At 41.6% G+C, this 16,956-nt stretch overlaps 1 protein-coding gene across 3 annotated transcripts in view; it reads right to left on the reverse strand.

Annotated features, from left to right (window-relative positions):
- The window catches only part of CYRIA (CYFIP related Rac1 interactor A), a 601,118-nt gene extending 584,763 nt beyond the window's left edge, over positions 1–16,355 (reverse strand). For 2 of the 3 annotated variants that reach the window (XM_044064836.1, XM_044064845.1), the window contains exon 1: positions 16,277–16,350. In XM_044064836.1, the coding sequence (XP_043920771.1) occupies positions 16,277–16,346 (70 nt within the window). In that variant the 5' untranslated portion in view covers positions 16,347–16,350. Of the gene's footprint in view, positions 1–16,276 lie in introns of all 3 variants that reach the window. The other variant, XM_044064853.1, reaches the window with a different exon arrangement.
- Positions 16,356–16,956: the final 601 nt, after the last annotated feature.

Below are 16,956 nucleotides of genomic sequence, written 5' to 3' on the forward strand. Positions count from 1 at the left end.
GTGGTCACGGCTCACCCGAGACGCTTAGGATTCCGGGTGTTTCCATATCTGGATGACTGGCTCCTCACCGCCACCACCAGGCATCAACTAATTCATGCAAGAGACTACACTATCAACCTGTGTTCCCAGTTGGGCATAACCTTAAACTTAGAAAAATCTGCGTTATCGCCCTCGCAGCGTATTACCTTTATAGGAGCAGAGCTAGAAACTGCTGATTCAAAGATCAGGTTGCCTCAAACAAGAATCTTATCCCTAAGAAGTCAATTGTCCAGTCTGTTGACCCAGAACAAAGCTCCTGCATCCCAGATATTGAAGCTGTTAGGCGCAATGACAGCGATGCTAACAGCAGTCCCGTTGGGACGCATGCACATGCAGATACTCCAGTGGTTACTCTTCACACAATGGTCTTACCAACAGCTGCCAATGTCGCACGAGATTCTGTTAACAAATATTTGCAAGAAGGACCTCAATTGGTGGCTGAACAGTGAGCAGGTAGTAGTCGGACGTCCCCTTGTTCTCCCCTAACCCAAAGCCACAGTGACCACGGATGCTTCCCTGATTGGGGGGGGGCTATTTCAGGGAAACTCTGTCCAAGGTACTTGGTCGAGCATGGAATCACATTTGCACATAAATGTCCTGGAGCTGAGAGCGGTGTTCCTGGCGTTGCAACACTTTCACGAAGTATCAAGTGGAAGAACCATGGGTTCTGGACCCAGTGCCAGACCTTCTAACTCATTCGTCGGGAGTTCTTCATCCCTCCCTCATCTCCCTAAAACTGACAGCTTGGCTGCTCCAATTCCCATATTAGTCAGGTCTCAAGATTTGTCTCCCGCGGTCCAACATATTATAGTTTCCTCTCATAAACTGTCAACCAGGAAGCTATATAATAGCAAATGGAAACAATTTGTTCACTGGGCTTCTCACCGGGATGTCGTCCTCCCTGTTCTATGATGGCACAGCAGCTGCCACCATAAGGGTTCAATTGGCTGCCATTTCCAACTTTCATGTAGGTTTTAACGGATCTAACATCATGTCCCACAGACTATGCAAAGCCTTTTTAAAAGGGACCCATCATCTCAGACCACCTATCAGACACCCTGTTTCTCCCTGGAATTTGAATCTTGTCTTATGCTAATTGATGCTTACCCCCTTCGAACCTGCGTCATCTTGTGATTTGAAGTTTCTGTCTTGGAAAACAATATTTCTGGTAGCCATTACATCTGCGCGTAGGGTTTCTGAGCTCCAAGCTCTATCTTTCAGGCCCCCATATTTGATCTTCCACCCTGATAGGGTGTCTCTCAGGACGAACCCTACCTTTCTTCCTAAGGTCTGCTCCAAAGGTAACTTAAATCAGTCCATTGAGCTCCCAACTTTTTTTAGACATCATACCAACAGACTGGAGTATATGTTACACAAGCTTGATGTTCACATACAATTGAGATTCTACTTGGACAACGAAAGATTTCAGGCAATCTGATCAACTCTTTGTCTCCTATGCAGAGAACAAGAAAGGTTCTGCGGTACCAAAAGTCACATTATCTAAGTGGCTCTCTGACTGCATTAAATTCGTTTATTCCTCCACTAATCAACCATTACCGACTAACGTCAAAGCCCATTCTACCCGGGCTGTTTCTACGTCTTTAGCTCATGCAGCTCGTTTACCCTTGGATATCATCTGTGCAGCTGCTACTTGGTCCAAACCTCATACGTTTAGCACTCATTACAAAGTAGACAGGGTCTCCAGGGACAGGGCTTCCTTTGGTTCCACTGTGCTCAGGAATGTTCTCCCTTAAGCCACCCAGGATTAGGGTGCTTGGGACTTTACCCACGTGTAAGATCAAAACGGTTCACATAAAGAAGTTATGTTCTTACCATAATGTTCCATGTGAGTTGTTCATCTCACCTTTTTGTTCTTAACATTCCCTCCCACCTTCCCCCTCCTAGTGAGAAGAATGGTTGTCTTGGTGGATTGGTTGGTCTTGTCAGCTTGTCTCCTTAAGACAGACTGTTTTTTCTTTCTGCAAATTTAGAGTTACCTAGATAGGTAGGTACTGCAGTGCTTCTTTGTTCTTAGGCTGTCTTCCGGTGCAGCGTACTAGATCTGGGGTTTACAGTAGAGCATCATGGGATATATACTGTGTCTTGAGCTTCTCTGAGAGTTTGAGCTTGAAAAGAGGCCGACTCGGAGCCGAGGGATCAGCTCAGAACCTACGTGTAAGAACAAAAAGGCGAGATGAACAACTCGCATGGAACGTTATGGTAAGAACATAACTTCTTTTTCCTATTAGTCCACAAAAAAAGTCTCTCAAACCAGTTTTGTCACAATCTAAAGGTGCTTTTCATCATCTTTCTTCTTTTTTGACTTCCTAATCGAAGACATCTAAGCTTCCTTGGAGTATTCTGGAAGGTCTTTTTTGTAGCACACTCCTACAAACCACAATTCCATGCCCAAACTCCCACATCATTAAGATATCAGCTTCTCTAAGAGGCCCAAAGCCCACCTGTAATAGAATAAATGCTCATTAACTAAACCTTTCCATCTACTACATGAAATATATCGGTTTGTTTTAAAGAAGCATTATTATTTAGACTATATACAAAATGCTTTATTTACATCAATGGTATTTACATTTATGTCTGTTTAATTTAGTGACAATCTGACATGACATATATGGCAAGAACTTCCACACTATGTAATATTCACATGCATAGATATATACTATTGATTTTGATTAAACTGGACCCAGAAGTAACTGAAAATGAAACCTACAAGCTGAGCAAAATCTGCTGTACCCAAATTTGTGTAGTATATGTTGTAGAAATACATGGTCTCACCAACAGAAAATGTTAATGTACAGATTTCACCATCACTCATACAGAAAGTCGAAACATAGTTCAAACTATACACATTCAAAACGGTGCAGTTATTGCAGCTGAGCATTAAATTTCCACTGCTATTTTCAGCAAACACACAAGATCCTTGCATCCATCTGAGCTAATACCTCTTTGGCAAATGGGACCTCAGTTTAACATACCATCTGAAGGGTGGCAGATTCAGGAGTTTATAGCTCTCTTGTGCTATACTGCAGCACCATTAATGGGAAATTAAGCCAACTACCATGGGTAATTCTCAGCTGGAGTGCAGGGAGTGTCTTCTGTGTGGAGTCTGCATGTCCTCCCGGGGGGGTCAGGTGGCGTTCCGAAAGACATGCTTGAATGGGCGTACCTTCCTTGAAGGTTGGGCATCAAACTGGCAACTCGGCACCAAGAAAATCTACTGCTAATCATTAGCAGACCGGAGTTCCGCTGTGGCAACCCCTAACCAGGAAAAGCCGAAAGATAAAAAAAAAAACGTGGGTAGCGAACTGACTGCCATTACATGGTGGATGTGCCTGGAGAGCATACAGAAGGTTTATAAAGTAAAACTGATGATACCTTTAAGAGATGTCTTGAAAGTATACGATTTTTCCCAGCAGAGAGCGAATAATTCAATGAATGAGGGTATGGGTACATGGGGCTGACATGACGTTGCTTCACGTAGCATATCTAGACACTCACAACAGTAGACATGCAGAACTTTGAGATTTAAGAGATCTCAAAGTACAGCTAACTGTTTCTCTTTGACAGGAATGACTTAATTGGATTGGAGCAGAGTCCCAGGATGCCACCTCAATATGTAATTCACTTTACTGGAGTAACACTCACAGATCAATTAAAGGTGTCTCTGTTGTAGACACCCTAGAAATGCAGGGGGGCTACACAGCTGAGGCTGAAAATTTTTGGTTGGCATGTGATAGTGTAGGGTGTCCTTTTCATAATGCCAAGACAAGAACAAATGGCTTAGAAATGGATATACAGTGGTCTAGATAGCTATTAATATGGGGGTTCACAACTTTATTACACCGACACCTCACATTTGGACTTGTACTTTTATTTTTATTGGACTGCTATCTTTAATGTAATCTGTTTCATGGAGGTTTTCTCCCTGGGCCTCCACTGAAAATGGGCTGCGTGGGCCCAGTAGACTTCCCCGGTAATCAAACTGGAAATAAATAAATAAATATTAGGCATAACCAAAAAAAAAAATCAATGCTAGACAAAGCTAACAAGCTGATGAAGCACATGACAACTGGTTTGTAGCAGAGAGTGACAATCAAAAGGAAGAAAAACACGACTTGTATGATCAGGAATAGCATGTGTATTAGAGCATAGCTGCATGGTCTCAAGTACATTTATTATTTATTTATGCAGTTATTGACACTTGATTAAAGAGTGTAATGTTGTATAATCTCAGTAATTCAGTCAAATGACAGATAGACCCTCATGTTTAATATCCCCCTATAACAAAGTGAGAATGTAACCCTTGTATTGAAAAGAGAAGTTTTGATCTAGACAGAATGACAGGTAGTACAGTATTAAAGAATGGTTATATTGCAGCATGGTGATGCAGCGGTTAGCACTGTGGCCTCACAGGAATAGGTTCTCCTGTTCGAATCTCGGCTGGAGCACCTTCTGTGTGGAGTCTGCATGTCCTCCCTGTGGTCAAGTGATGTTTAAAGACATGCAGGTAGGTGCGTTGTGAATGGGTGTACCTTCTTTGAAGGATAGGTGTCGGGTTGGCAACTTGGCACTGTAAAAATCCACTGCCAGTCATTAGCAGACTGAAGTTCAACTGTGGCGACCCCTAACTGGGAAAAGCCGAAAGACATTGCTTTTGCTACATTGCAGCACTGACCAGCATTATTTTAGTGAAGAGATTTCCAATGTGTGCTGCGCATCTTCAATAATGTCAGTAACACAGGGTTATCACATGTCCCACTTTATGCAGGACAGCCACTGCATGGGCAGTTGTGTCCTGTGAAAAAACATCAAAAATGTCAAATATCAGAATCAGAAATACTTTAATGATCCCACAAGAAATTGCTAAGAATGACAATTTTAGGACAGAAATGTTTCTACATTTCCTTCAGTATATGCATAAATCCATTATAGTGTCTTTATAACATGTAAATATTATATGAAACAGCATAAATAAATCAAATTCTAAAAAAAAAATGAGCTTTTATTTTAGCAGTAAACTGAAGTCCAGTCCTTTGCACTGGTTGTAGGTGTGGTTTGTCCTACAAAATCTCACATTTTCATACAAAAATCCCACTTTGGCAACAGGAGATGTGGCAGCCCTGCAGTGACACTGTATATAATTGTGCAACAGTAGTATATGAAGTCAGGACACAACACACATACAAGGAAAATGATCTATCTTGTGTTGATTTGCTATGAAGGGCAAAGTATTAGAGTATGAGGTAGTGAAGAGGGTAGGATACTAGTTGTCGGTGCTCTGATGTTGCCTTCTTGTGAGTAACTTGGAACAGCAACAACAGTTTGAAAAGTGTCATGTAAGACTAAGGATTGTCAGACAGGGAATTAGCCACTCATCAGGCAATACAGACAGAATGATGACAAAAGAAAACACGCTGTATCATTTCAGTTACTTGTTTACAGATAACAGCAGAATCAAGTACAAATAATGCATACAGTTGTAAGGTAGAAAGAGAAATAAACTGCTTAAGAGCATATCATACAGTGCAACCAATAAATCACCAACATGTAGCATGTAGTATGTACAGCAGGAAATGCATGAGAGCAGCACAAAATAAAATATGAAATTAAAGGAATGGATGAGTGTGTCATACCTCTCTACTGTCCAGATTTTTGCAGAATGCTCACATTTTCATCTGATGTTTTTGGTCTGTTCTTCATAAAATTTGCAGTTTTCCTCCAAAACAATGAAGATGAAAGTCACTAAATAATGACATATATTTGAGCTCAGACTTCTTAACCTTCAGAAAATGCACGATAACTTGTGTTATTTTAGCAGCTTTCTGAGTTTATATGAGCAATGTGGACTATAAAACAAAAGGAACTGAAGACTGTCTACTCATGTTTGAACCCTTTAGAAGACATATATCTTTTTGCAGAGCTATTAGCAGGTCAGAAAACCATCACAGTTGGCTAGTATTCATAGATCAATTTGAACATGATAAAAGAAACGACTGCTTCTACTACTGTTTGAAACTTGCATCTTTTAGATGCTTTCTACAGAAGCTAGGGCATTTGTGTCATAAAATCATTGTACTTAGCTAGCATTCAGAATTCAGCACAAAATAAAATATGAAATAAAATTAACTGAAAACTGTGTTTACCAGTGTTTTAACTTTGCAATGCTCAGATGCTTTCCTGCAGGGTATTAGCAAATCAGATAATAACATTCCTGAAAAGCTAGTTTCTCTGAGGATAAAAAGGACAGTTGAAACTAATGAATGATTGAGGGCTGTTGTGAGTGCAACTTCAATTTGAGAAGGAATCTGCCTAACACCTCTGAAGCTTCCTGTAAGAACCCTCCCCCAACCCCTGCAGCCAAAGTTTGGACATGCCCAGAAAGCTAGACTGAAAATGTAAACAAAGATCAAAATGAAAACAAAAAATCCCTGGGATTGTCCCTTTAAAGCATGATTTAACTACTGCTGTGATTAGAACTGTGGAGTATGAGCAGTACAACTAGTATTACAGAAACAGCTGTCGAGTAGGTAGTAATAGCTTACACCATTAATCTTCCTTGGAAATAAGACAAACTGAAAAAGGAAGTCATCACAATTTGCATGGGTGGCAGACATATTGGCTGCAAGTTCGAGTCTATTTACTCTCCTGAAAATAGGAGAGTAGGGATTGGAGCTAGGTCACCACTGGGAATCTTGTCAAAATGGAATCATAAACTACAGAAACTCTGGGAGTACGGCAGTTGCAGGGTCTCAATTTAAATGAAAAGCATTCCAAAAAACATGAAGAGACCAGCATACAACGGCACCAAATAAAACTTTAATAAAAGTATTCTTTAAAGACAAACCGGTTTCGGCTAATCAATACAAAGCCTTCATCAGTGTAAAAGAGTGACAAATAAATAAATACTTAAATTTGCAAAGAAATGGACATGTGCTCAATTAGAGATGCTCATTAAGACCTGGTTTAAAGAGACCTCCTAGCTTAACAATCCATTTTTTCTCCATAGTATTCAACAAATCATGCCAACCCAATTTGTTATTCCTGGGTCTGTTAATTTTGTCAATAATAGTAAAACTGAAATATGCATTGCTGTGTAACAAAGTGTGTTTGTAAAGTGCATTGGTTTCTTTGTGGTGTTTTATCTCACTAAGATGTTCTGATATCCTGAATTTCAAAGGTCTGGAAGTTTGACCTATGTAAAAGGATGAGCAGCTACAGTTAGCCAAATAAATCACCCAATCAGAGGTACAGTTGGCAAAAAACCTAATGTCAAAGACTTGAGGGGTGTTCTGACTGCTGAAGCTTCTGGTTTTTAGTAGTCTGGAACAATGAATGCAATGGCCACAAGGAAAGCACCCGATTAAGGGCTCACCTGATAAAGTTGTTTGAGTTACTTTAGTATTGGTGGGCTGCCCGTGTTTGAAATGGTTGAAAAATGCAGAAAGATTTTTACCTTTATGGAATGAAAAGAAACATCTATCCCCCAGCAGTTCACTCAGTCTAGAATCACATGTCAAGATATTCCAGTGTTGTTGGACAATATTCATTAATGTTTTGGTGTTACGTCCATAGGTGGTGATTAGTCTGGGTGGCCCACCCTGTTTTCTCATTCTTTTCTTTGTAAAGAAGGAGGTTATCCCACTCCATGTTGTCCACTACATGTTTGGTATGTAAGACCTGACCCATTTTGTAACCTCTGTCCCTGAATCTAAGAACCAAATCATCTCTAAAGTGTTTGTAAGTATTATCGGAACAAATGTGTTTCATTTGCATGAACTGAGATTTAGGAATATTCTTACAAATATGAGGTGGATGGAAGCTGGTGGCATGGAGAAGCAAATTATTTTCGGGAAATTTCCGATATACTTCAGTAGTCAACGTATGATCAGATGCACGGGAAACCAAAACATTCAAAAAAATAATTTTATTTTTGTCACAGTTGACAGTAATTCCCCATTTGTTTTCATTTAAATATGTAATGAATTCTAAAGGGTATTCCGTTATCCGATCTCCATACCAACCAGCAATCGTCCAAATATCTCCTCCAGATATCCATTTCGTCTATGTATATGTTATGGGAGTTATCATAAATAATCTGTTCTTCAATGTATGCCATAAATAAATCTGCATATATTGGTGCAAAAGATGCTCCCATAGCTGTACCCTTTATTTGTAAGGAGCATTTGCCCCGATAAAAAAACTATGTTCTTTGTAAGAACATGTTCAGTCAAGCACAATAACAGAGTATTGAAACCAGGTCTGTACATTTCTGTTTTGTTTAACCAATATTCCAAGGGTTCTAATCCTGCCCAATGTAGAATATTGGTGTAGAGAGATGTGACATCTAGTGTACACAGCGACCAATCTGGTTCTAATTGTACTTCAGAAATAATCTGAAGAAATTCTGTGGTGTCCCTGATGCGTGCTCTGACACATTTTAGAAGAGGTTGCAAGTATTTGGTTAGAAAGAGGGACAGAGGTTCTGTAAGTGAATTTCTGCCAGAGACAATGGGTCTGCCAGAAGGATTCTTAAGATCTTTATGAATTTTAGGCAAAAAGTATATATATTGTGGACTGGGTTGGTTATGGTTAGTTGTGTTCTAGTGTTGTTACTGATGATGCCCTCTTCTACTGCTAAAGAAAGAAATTCCTCAATTTTTTGTTTAAAGAAGGCGGTGGGGTCGATACTCAGGTGGGTGTAGTAGCGTGCATCAGACAACTGTCTGTTAGCTTCTTTGTCGTACTGTTCTCAATCCTGTATAACTATAGCTTCACCCTTATCGGCCCCTATTATGACTAACTCATGGTTATTAGCTAGCTTAACAATATTGTCCATAGATGTTTTAGATATATTATTAACCATGGGGTTGTGTGTCCTGAACTGAAAGTGAAGATCTTTGATAATGGCATTTTGAAATATAGATACATTCTGATTCATAGGGGGCATAAAGGAAGATTTATGATATTTGAAGTCATCAGTGATCTTTGAGGTTGTCTGTTCCTGACAAAATAATTTTAAATCAAGATTCCTGCAAAATGAAAGAATATCATTAACAAAATTTTCTTCAGAAACAAAAAAAAAACAGGTATGAATGATAAACCTTTATTTAGGATTTCAGTATCAGAGGAGGTGAGGGAATGAGAAGAAATGTTAGCTATGTTTACATTTGTTCTTTGTGTACAAACTTTTGGAGCAAGCTCTCCGTATTGTCTACCTCTATGATGTTTTCTGCCCCCACTCCTCCTTGGTGTAAATCCTGTAAGGCAATAGAATTCCTTCTTTTCATAGCTGGTGAGCCTGTGGCACCCACTGAATCTGTATCTAAGCCTGAGGATGATTCCTCACCTGATGTGTCAGTACTATGTACGAGTCCCTTTTTTAAAATGGATTTTGTACGTTTCCTTTTGAAAGGTGTCTGACTGTGTTGGGTAAATCAAAATTAAAGGGGTCCCCTTTATTGTAGTCCCCTAAATCCATAACAAACTTCTTTTTCTTTCTTTCCTTAAGCTGAGTTTCTAGAGTAATCAGCTCCTTGCCTAGATTTTTAATACTACTGCGATATGTGGGTTGTCCTTCATACTTTTTTGCCATATCGCTTAGCTGGGTGATAGATTCTATCTCTTGACCTATAATCCTGTTATGGTGATTAGCTAGTATATCTACAAATTTGAGAGAAGTTTCCTGTTGTATTTCCCCACACTGTTTCAATAAAAGGTCGTCAGGGTTACTAACAAGTGGTTGTGTACAGACTGGAATCATACAACATATATCCGGAATCATGCAACACACTACACAGTTTACCATCATATGAAACTCAAGAGATGAAGCTCTGAAAGATCATAGCAATACACATGCACAAGCATGCACACAGAGTTGAAGATGCAAAAGGAAAAGATGAGACAACATTAAAGAAAAAAGTTATGTACTCATCATAACATTCCATCTGTATTGTCGATTCTTTCATCTCTCCTCACAAATGGGTTACGAATCGTATCATCGGATCTGACTCAGCAGTTACTAAGCTTGTGGCAACCAAAGAAGCTCTTGCATAGCTCCCCTTACCCACAATGCACATCTCCCTGTTCCCTCAGATCTTGTTTGCAATCATTCACACTAGCAAGAAACACAGTAATAAACCCAAAAAAATGACAGATGGTTAAAGAGACCAGTTCTGCAGTGATAAGGATAAACATGTCCTGTAATACAGAAGCTTCTCATTCAACAAAGGCTGGGGGTTGGAGGGAGGGGAAGTGAGGACAGATGAAAAAAATCAACACTACAGATGGAATGTTATGGTGAGTAGATGACTTCTTTATCTGATACTGTCAATTTTTTCAACTCATCTTCACAAACGGGACAGAGTCCCCAGCTCCTTGTATCCTGGGCGGACTCAAGACAGGATGTTCCTCAGAATCATCGAGCCAAGTGAAACCCTTCCCCAGGAGACCAAGTCCAACTTGTAGTGGGAGATAAAGGTATGATGGTTAGACCAGATGGCTGCTGCACAAATGTCGTTTCATGGAAGCATTAGTTTGGAAAATGGCAGACGAGGCCATGGCCCTAGTGGAATGAGCCCTAACAGGCTTAGGAAAATTTATACCCTTTGAAGAGTAAACAAAGGAAATGCAATCGGAAAGCCATCTTGACAAGGTAACGCTGGAGACTGGAAAACTTTTCTTAGGGCCTGCAAAAGCAATGAACTGGCTCGTCTTGCAAACCCTTTGGTTCTATGTAGGTAGAATCATAAATGTCTATGCACAGCCAACAAGTGTAGAATATATTCACCCTTGTGGAAGTTAGGGAAGAAGACAGGTAAAATGGATGGTTTGATTGATACTGGTTTGAGAAACAACTCTGAGAAGAAAAGAGGGGCTGGTACGCAGAGAGAGACTGTCTCTGTGAAAAATCAAATATGTAGATTGAGAACAAAGCTTGGATCTCTGAAATTCTTCTTGCTGATGTAACTGCCACTAGAAATATAGTTTTCCAGGAGAGAAATTTAATATCACAGGACGCTGCAGGTTCAAATGGTGGCTGAACAATAGAACACAGCACTAAATTGAGGTCCCATGGGTTAGAGGGATCCCTGTGAGGTGGTCTACACAATAGAGTCCCTTTAAAAAGGCTTTGCAAAGTTTGTGGGAAATTAGCAACAAGTTATCCTCTCCAACACAAAAAACTGTAATAGCTGCTAAATGAACCTTAACCGTAGAGGCAGATGCTCCATCATTAAAAAAGTGATTCAGAAAATCTAAGACAAAGTGAACAGGAGCTGTAATAGGATCTACATTACGCTGTTGTGCCCAAATTACAAATTTCATCCATTTACTTTTGTAAAGTTTTTGGGTGTATGATTTATGAGATAAAATATGTCTGACTGATGAGGACAGCATGGGTTGTCTGGCAATTAACGGAACTTGAGAAACCAAGCCGTCAGCTTGAGATTATGAAGATTTGGATGAGTCATTCCTGTCAAATATGACAGCAGCTCTGGAAGACTTTTCAGAATCCAGGGTTTCTTCTAAAGATGAGGCCAGAGAAAGGGAAACCAAATGTGGCTATGCCAGAATGGGGCAATGAGGATTACGGTTCTCTTCAATCTGTTTACTTTCCAAATGAATTTTGGGATTAAGGGGAATGGGGGAAAGGCGTAAAGTTGACCGGGTGGCTAGTCGTGAATGAGAACATCCCTTGGGGACTTTCCCTGTGGGGAGGGGGGGTCGTCAGGGCAAAGTAGTTGCTGCATTTGTTGTTTAGGGTGAAGCAAAAAAGTCACAGCAAGGCTGGCACCATCTGTGGAAAATGTCTTCCACTACCTTTTGGTTGAGGGACCACTTGTGAGGCATGTGAATGGATCTGCTCAACCTGTCCACTATCACATTGGACTTCCCCCGGAATGTGCCTGCTATGAGAAAGCGGTTTGATGAGATCACCCATTGCCACACTCTGAGGGCTTCTTGACACTGATGGTAAGATCTCGTTCCCCCTTGGCTTGTTTATGTACCAGACCACTGACATGTTATCTGACTGAATTGCAACCATCCCCAGAGAACAGTAGCTTGGAATGCTTGCAACACCAGAAGCACTGCTCTGATCTCCAGGACATTGATGTGCAGATTCGCATCGTCTGCAGATCAAGTTCCTTGGACCGTCCTCCCCAGATAATGCCTCCCACCTATCTCGGAAGCATCCGTGGTTACTGTGGCCTGCAGCTGTGGGGGAACATAGGGTCGACCTTGTAACAATTGTTTTGACTGCATTCACCATAACAAACACATGCAAAAGATCCCTCTTATCAGAATCTGGTGAGACATGGAATGATGAACAAATGACAATTGGGTAATTAAAAGCCACTAGTATCCTCATGTGGAATCTGGCTAACAGGACTAATACTATTGCTGCAGTCATCGATCTTAAAGCTTGAAGAACATGATGAGCAGCTACCTTCTCATTTCAAAGCAACCTGTTCGTTTGTCGGCCGATTGTTAATACTATCAATGTTGGAAGTCTGGTGATCATCTCAGTAGTATCCAAAACTGTCCCAATTAATTCCAAGGTTTGTACAGGTTCTAGATGTGAGTTTTGGTAGTTTACTGTGATACCTAATTCTGTACAAATTTGAAGTGCTGAGTCCCATGCATTTAACAGTAGATGCCTGGTCGGGGAGAGATGAGCCAGTCATCTAGATAAGGAAACACCTGGAATCCTTGTTGTCTTAGGTGAGGTGCAACCCCTGCCATACATTTGGTGAACACTCTGGGGGCTGCTGTGAGTCCAAAGAGCAGTGCTCTGAACTGGAAATGACTGGCTCCCAACCGGAAGCATAGGTATCTTCTGCAGCACCTGTCCATCTTTATATGGTAGTACTCATCCTGAAAATCTACTGAGTCCATTCTCCGGGAATGGAAGTATGGACTGAATAATGACCATTCAGAACTTTCTGTGTCAAACTGTTTAGTTTGCTGAGATCCAGAATCGGTCTCCAATCCCCCATTTTCTTTGGGACTAAAAAGAACCTTGAGTAAGTTCTGAATCCTCTCTGGTTTGGGGGGACCTCTTGGATGACTCCTTTTTTCTAGCAGTTTCTGAATCTGAACTGCCTGCTCCCTCTGACTGGGTGGAATGTCTGGGATTCTGTTGATAAGGGGAGGTGATTGAAGGGGATCTGATAACTGCTGGATATAATCCTCTGCAGCCACAGATCAGACATCATGTTTTGCCAGGATCTCCAGTGCAGGGATAGTTGACCCCCCCCCCCCAACTGCCTCCAGAGGTGGACAATTGGGCCTCCTTTCAGGAGCGCTGGAAGGGTTTCCCAAAAAAGGGTTCTTGGGAACCCAGGTTCTGTGGGCCTCCTCTTCTGCAAGGGTGGCGTCTTCCATTATAATTCCCCCTTCTGCCTCTAGGGGAAAAATCTCCATGTGTGTCCTGGTAAGAACTCTTGAGATTTCTTGAACAAAGTCTTTCCGCTTCCTCTTTGATCTTTTGAATAGGGTCTCTGGGGTGCGGAAAAACATATGCCCACAGAAGACAGAGTCTGACTTTCCTTCTCACACCTGGAAAGGGTAACTAACTTTAGGTCCAAAAAAAAAAGAACCATCAAATGGGGCGTTGACAAAGGAAGACTTAAAAGGCTCTGCAAAGTCGCATAGGCGTGTCAAGGAATGTCTCCTCATGTAGATGCGGAACCCGCAGCCCTATGCCTCCCTTAGGCTGTATGTGCAATAAACCTCGTGGAAGAGTTAGCCACAGAATGCAGGGTCGCTAGCTGGGAAGATACCTTTTGCCATACACCCTCAGCTACTGCTCCTTCCAGGGTATCTGATAACTCCTTAATCAGATCCCTTTGTAACCTAGTAAAATGGGAAAGATATAGTTCAGCAATCGCAAAGCAAGAGTCACTGTAGAGAAAACATGCTTCCCACATCTATCCATTATCCTAGAATCTTTATTCAAAGGGTGGATAGTAGAACTCTCCTCCAAAAGTTCCTTTTTGGTCGCTGTCGCTATGACCATGGCATCTACTGCAACACCCTCAGTCCAGAAGGCTTTATCTGATGGAGATGTAATTATCTTGTTTGGTCTCCAGGGAACAAGCTCGATGGAATCTAGGGTCTCCCACGCCCACCAAGAGATCATACCTATGAACTCATCAGTGGGCGGAGTCACTCAGGAGGAAGATGGGCCAATACCAAAAGCTGCCAGGTACATCAACTCCTCAGGAAAAGGATTACTAGAATGCCAATCGCCTCTCTGTTTCAATACTTCAAGAATCTCCCCAAAGGATACATCGGGATCCTTCTTCATCAAGTTCGGAGTCTTCAGTGGCAGACTACTCCTCGGTGGAGTCCAAAAGTTTCCTCTTACAAATTCTCTTCTGAAGACCCTCCTCAGTGGGAAACTCTGGGGAGGTATTTGAAAAGACAGGGGCACCCGCTGGGTATCCTGGTGCTTGAGTTCTCACTGTCCCAGTACAGCACCCTGGTCAGAATGGGTATGCAGGGAATCAAAACGGGACTGAGGATCCAAAGGGGGAGATGCCCTTTTAGTTGCAGTGGTAGCTATTGCCCTCTCCAAGGCCCCAAAGGCTGACTGCTCCTAAGTGAAAGAGGACTCCAGCCCCAACAAGACATGCTTGCGAGACTAAGCCTCTTCCAACCCCGAAGGCAGCTCACCCTGGGTAGAAGCTGGAGCTGAGCTCACCTGCTCAGAAGCCCAGAGATGCATAGACTGCTCTGACAACCTGGAAGTTGAACGCTTTCAAGAACTGCGAGGGTCACTACAGCTCTGGGAGCTCTCTGGCTCCGAGAAAGCTGAAGAGTTCACAGCAAAGGCCTGATCCAAAAAAAGATGTTCTCAGAACCGAACTAAAGGATACTGGGAGTTGCAGCTATGAAATCGGAGGAGGATCTAGAGGGGGAGTAGTAGACTTAAGAAGCCCTGGAACTGAGTGTATCAGGGTTGAAGGTTACTTAGTTATACCCTGTGCCCACATAAACGTCTACACCAAACGCTCCATAACATCCTCAGTAAGGCTTCTGGTTGAACGAGAAAAGGCGCCAGACAGGGATTTTGGCCTGAACCGAAAAGATGATGGCACTCTGGAAAGAACAGGATTAAATACTGGAGAGTACCTAGTTCATGGGAAAGTCATAATTGGTTTAAATGGGCTGTACTCTGGATGCAATGCCAATGGATCCACCCCATCCTTACTAGATGGTTTCAGGGCTGAAGAAACTGGATCCAGTTTGGTAGTGGCCGGTGCCAATGGCCCTGACAGGTCTTTTTCAAGTATGTTTAGAAGTTTTAGTGTTCGGCTCAGAGGTATCTGACAGAGCCGAAGAAGATCTCTTCTTGCTGGACTAGATTGAGCTGACTTTGATTTTGAAGTGGACGGCTTAACTGGAGTAGCAGAAGTGGCCTCTTCAAAATCTGATGGAAGCATACCTTTTAAGATAAGCTTCTTTCTTCTTTCAACCAATGCTCGGTGGTTGAAAGAGTGGCATATGGGGCAGCTCTCTTGTAAGTGGAGAGGCCCTAAACAGTAAACGCACAGAGAGTGAAAATCGCTAAACGGGATTTTATGCCAGCATTTTGTGCGCTTTTTAAAGCCAGCAGGCTTGTCATGTTTATCTGACATGATTAACTGAAGTCAAACACACGGAAAAGAAATAGAAGCAAGACTTTTTTTCTGTTTGTAAGACAAAGGACGAGGAAGGAAGAACTACCAACAACAGTAGTTAAGGTTACCTAAAAGGTATACGAGGGAAGGGAAGTACCATAATAAAAACTTTTACAGAGATGGAGGGAGAGACGAAGACAGAGACAGAGTGAGAGAGAAGTAACCTAAGAAAAAAGCAGTTACTAATGGAAAAGTGAAATTCTAAGCACAAGGGGGAAAAAAGATTAAATATGAAAATTAAAAGGCTAGAAAATATAAGAAAAAGTAATTTGAGTAATATGACCTGACAATCCAAGAGCTCAGTGGAAGGACCAAGTCTTCGTGAAGCAGCAAACGAGATCTGGGAAAACAGGGAAAGATACACTGTGGGTAAGGGGAGCTATCCAAGAGCTTCTTTGGTTGCCATGAACTTAGTAACAGCAGAGCTGGATCCGATGATTGTATCCATAACCCATTTGTGAAGATGAGATGAAAAAAATTTACAATATCAGATCTGCAGTTTAACTAGTGTCTTGAAATTCTGAAGAACTTACTTTCAAAATCCAGGAAAAAATGCGGATAGTTTTCGATATCCCTTGTAAGGACCTTAAGAAGATTGCCCATTCCAGCAAACCTAAGAAAGAAAACAAAAACAATTAAACATGCAACTACATACAGACAAGACTGCAAAAGTGATGCTGTTAAAGCAGTTCTACATTTTATTCTAGGATGACAAATTTGAAGAAAATGAGCACAACATAACAAGCTTTTTATAAGTTGTGGTGGTGCAGCAGTAGCGTTGTCGTCTCACAGCAAGAGGTTATCCCATTCGATTCTCAGCTGGAATGCCTTCTGTGTGGAGTCTGCAAGTCCTCCCTGCGGTCGAGTAGCGTTCGAAAGACATGCATGAATGGGCGTGCCTTCGTTGAAGGTTGGGCGTCGAGCTGGCACTTCGGCACCGTAGAAATCTACTGCCAATCATTAGCGGACCGGAGTTCCGCTGTGGCGACCCCTAACCGGGAAAAGCCGAAAGAAAAACAACAACATAAAGAGCTAACATTTCAAAAAAAATTCTCTACTTTGTCATTTAAAACAATGATGCAAGCAACACATAAGCTATCCTTTACTTTTTACTGCTGGGCAGTGTACTTAACCCCTGTGCAAAACTAACAGGACTACTGACTAGCTTCCAACAAATCAGTCACTCAAGGCCTAAAAAGCCATCCCAGTGAAT

The sequence above is a fragment of the Protopterus annectens genome, chromosome 1.part0 (assembly GCF_019279795.1).
Source record: "Protopterus annectens isolate FY-2018-M chromosome 1.part0, PAN1.0, whole genome shotgun sequence".
Lineage (NCBI taxonomy): Eukaryota > Metazoa > Chordata > Ceratodontiformes > Protopteridae > Protopterus > Protopterus annectens.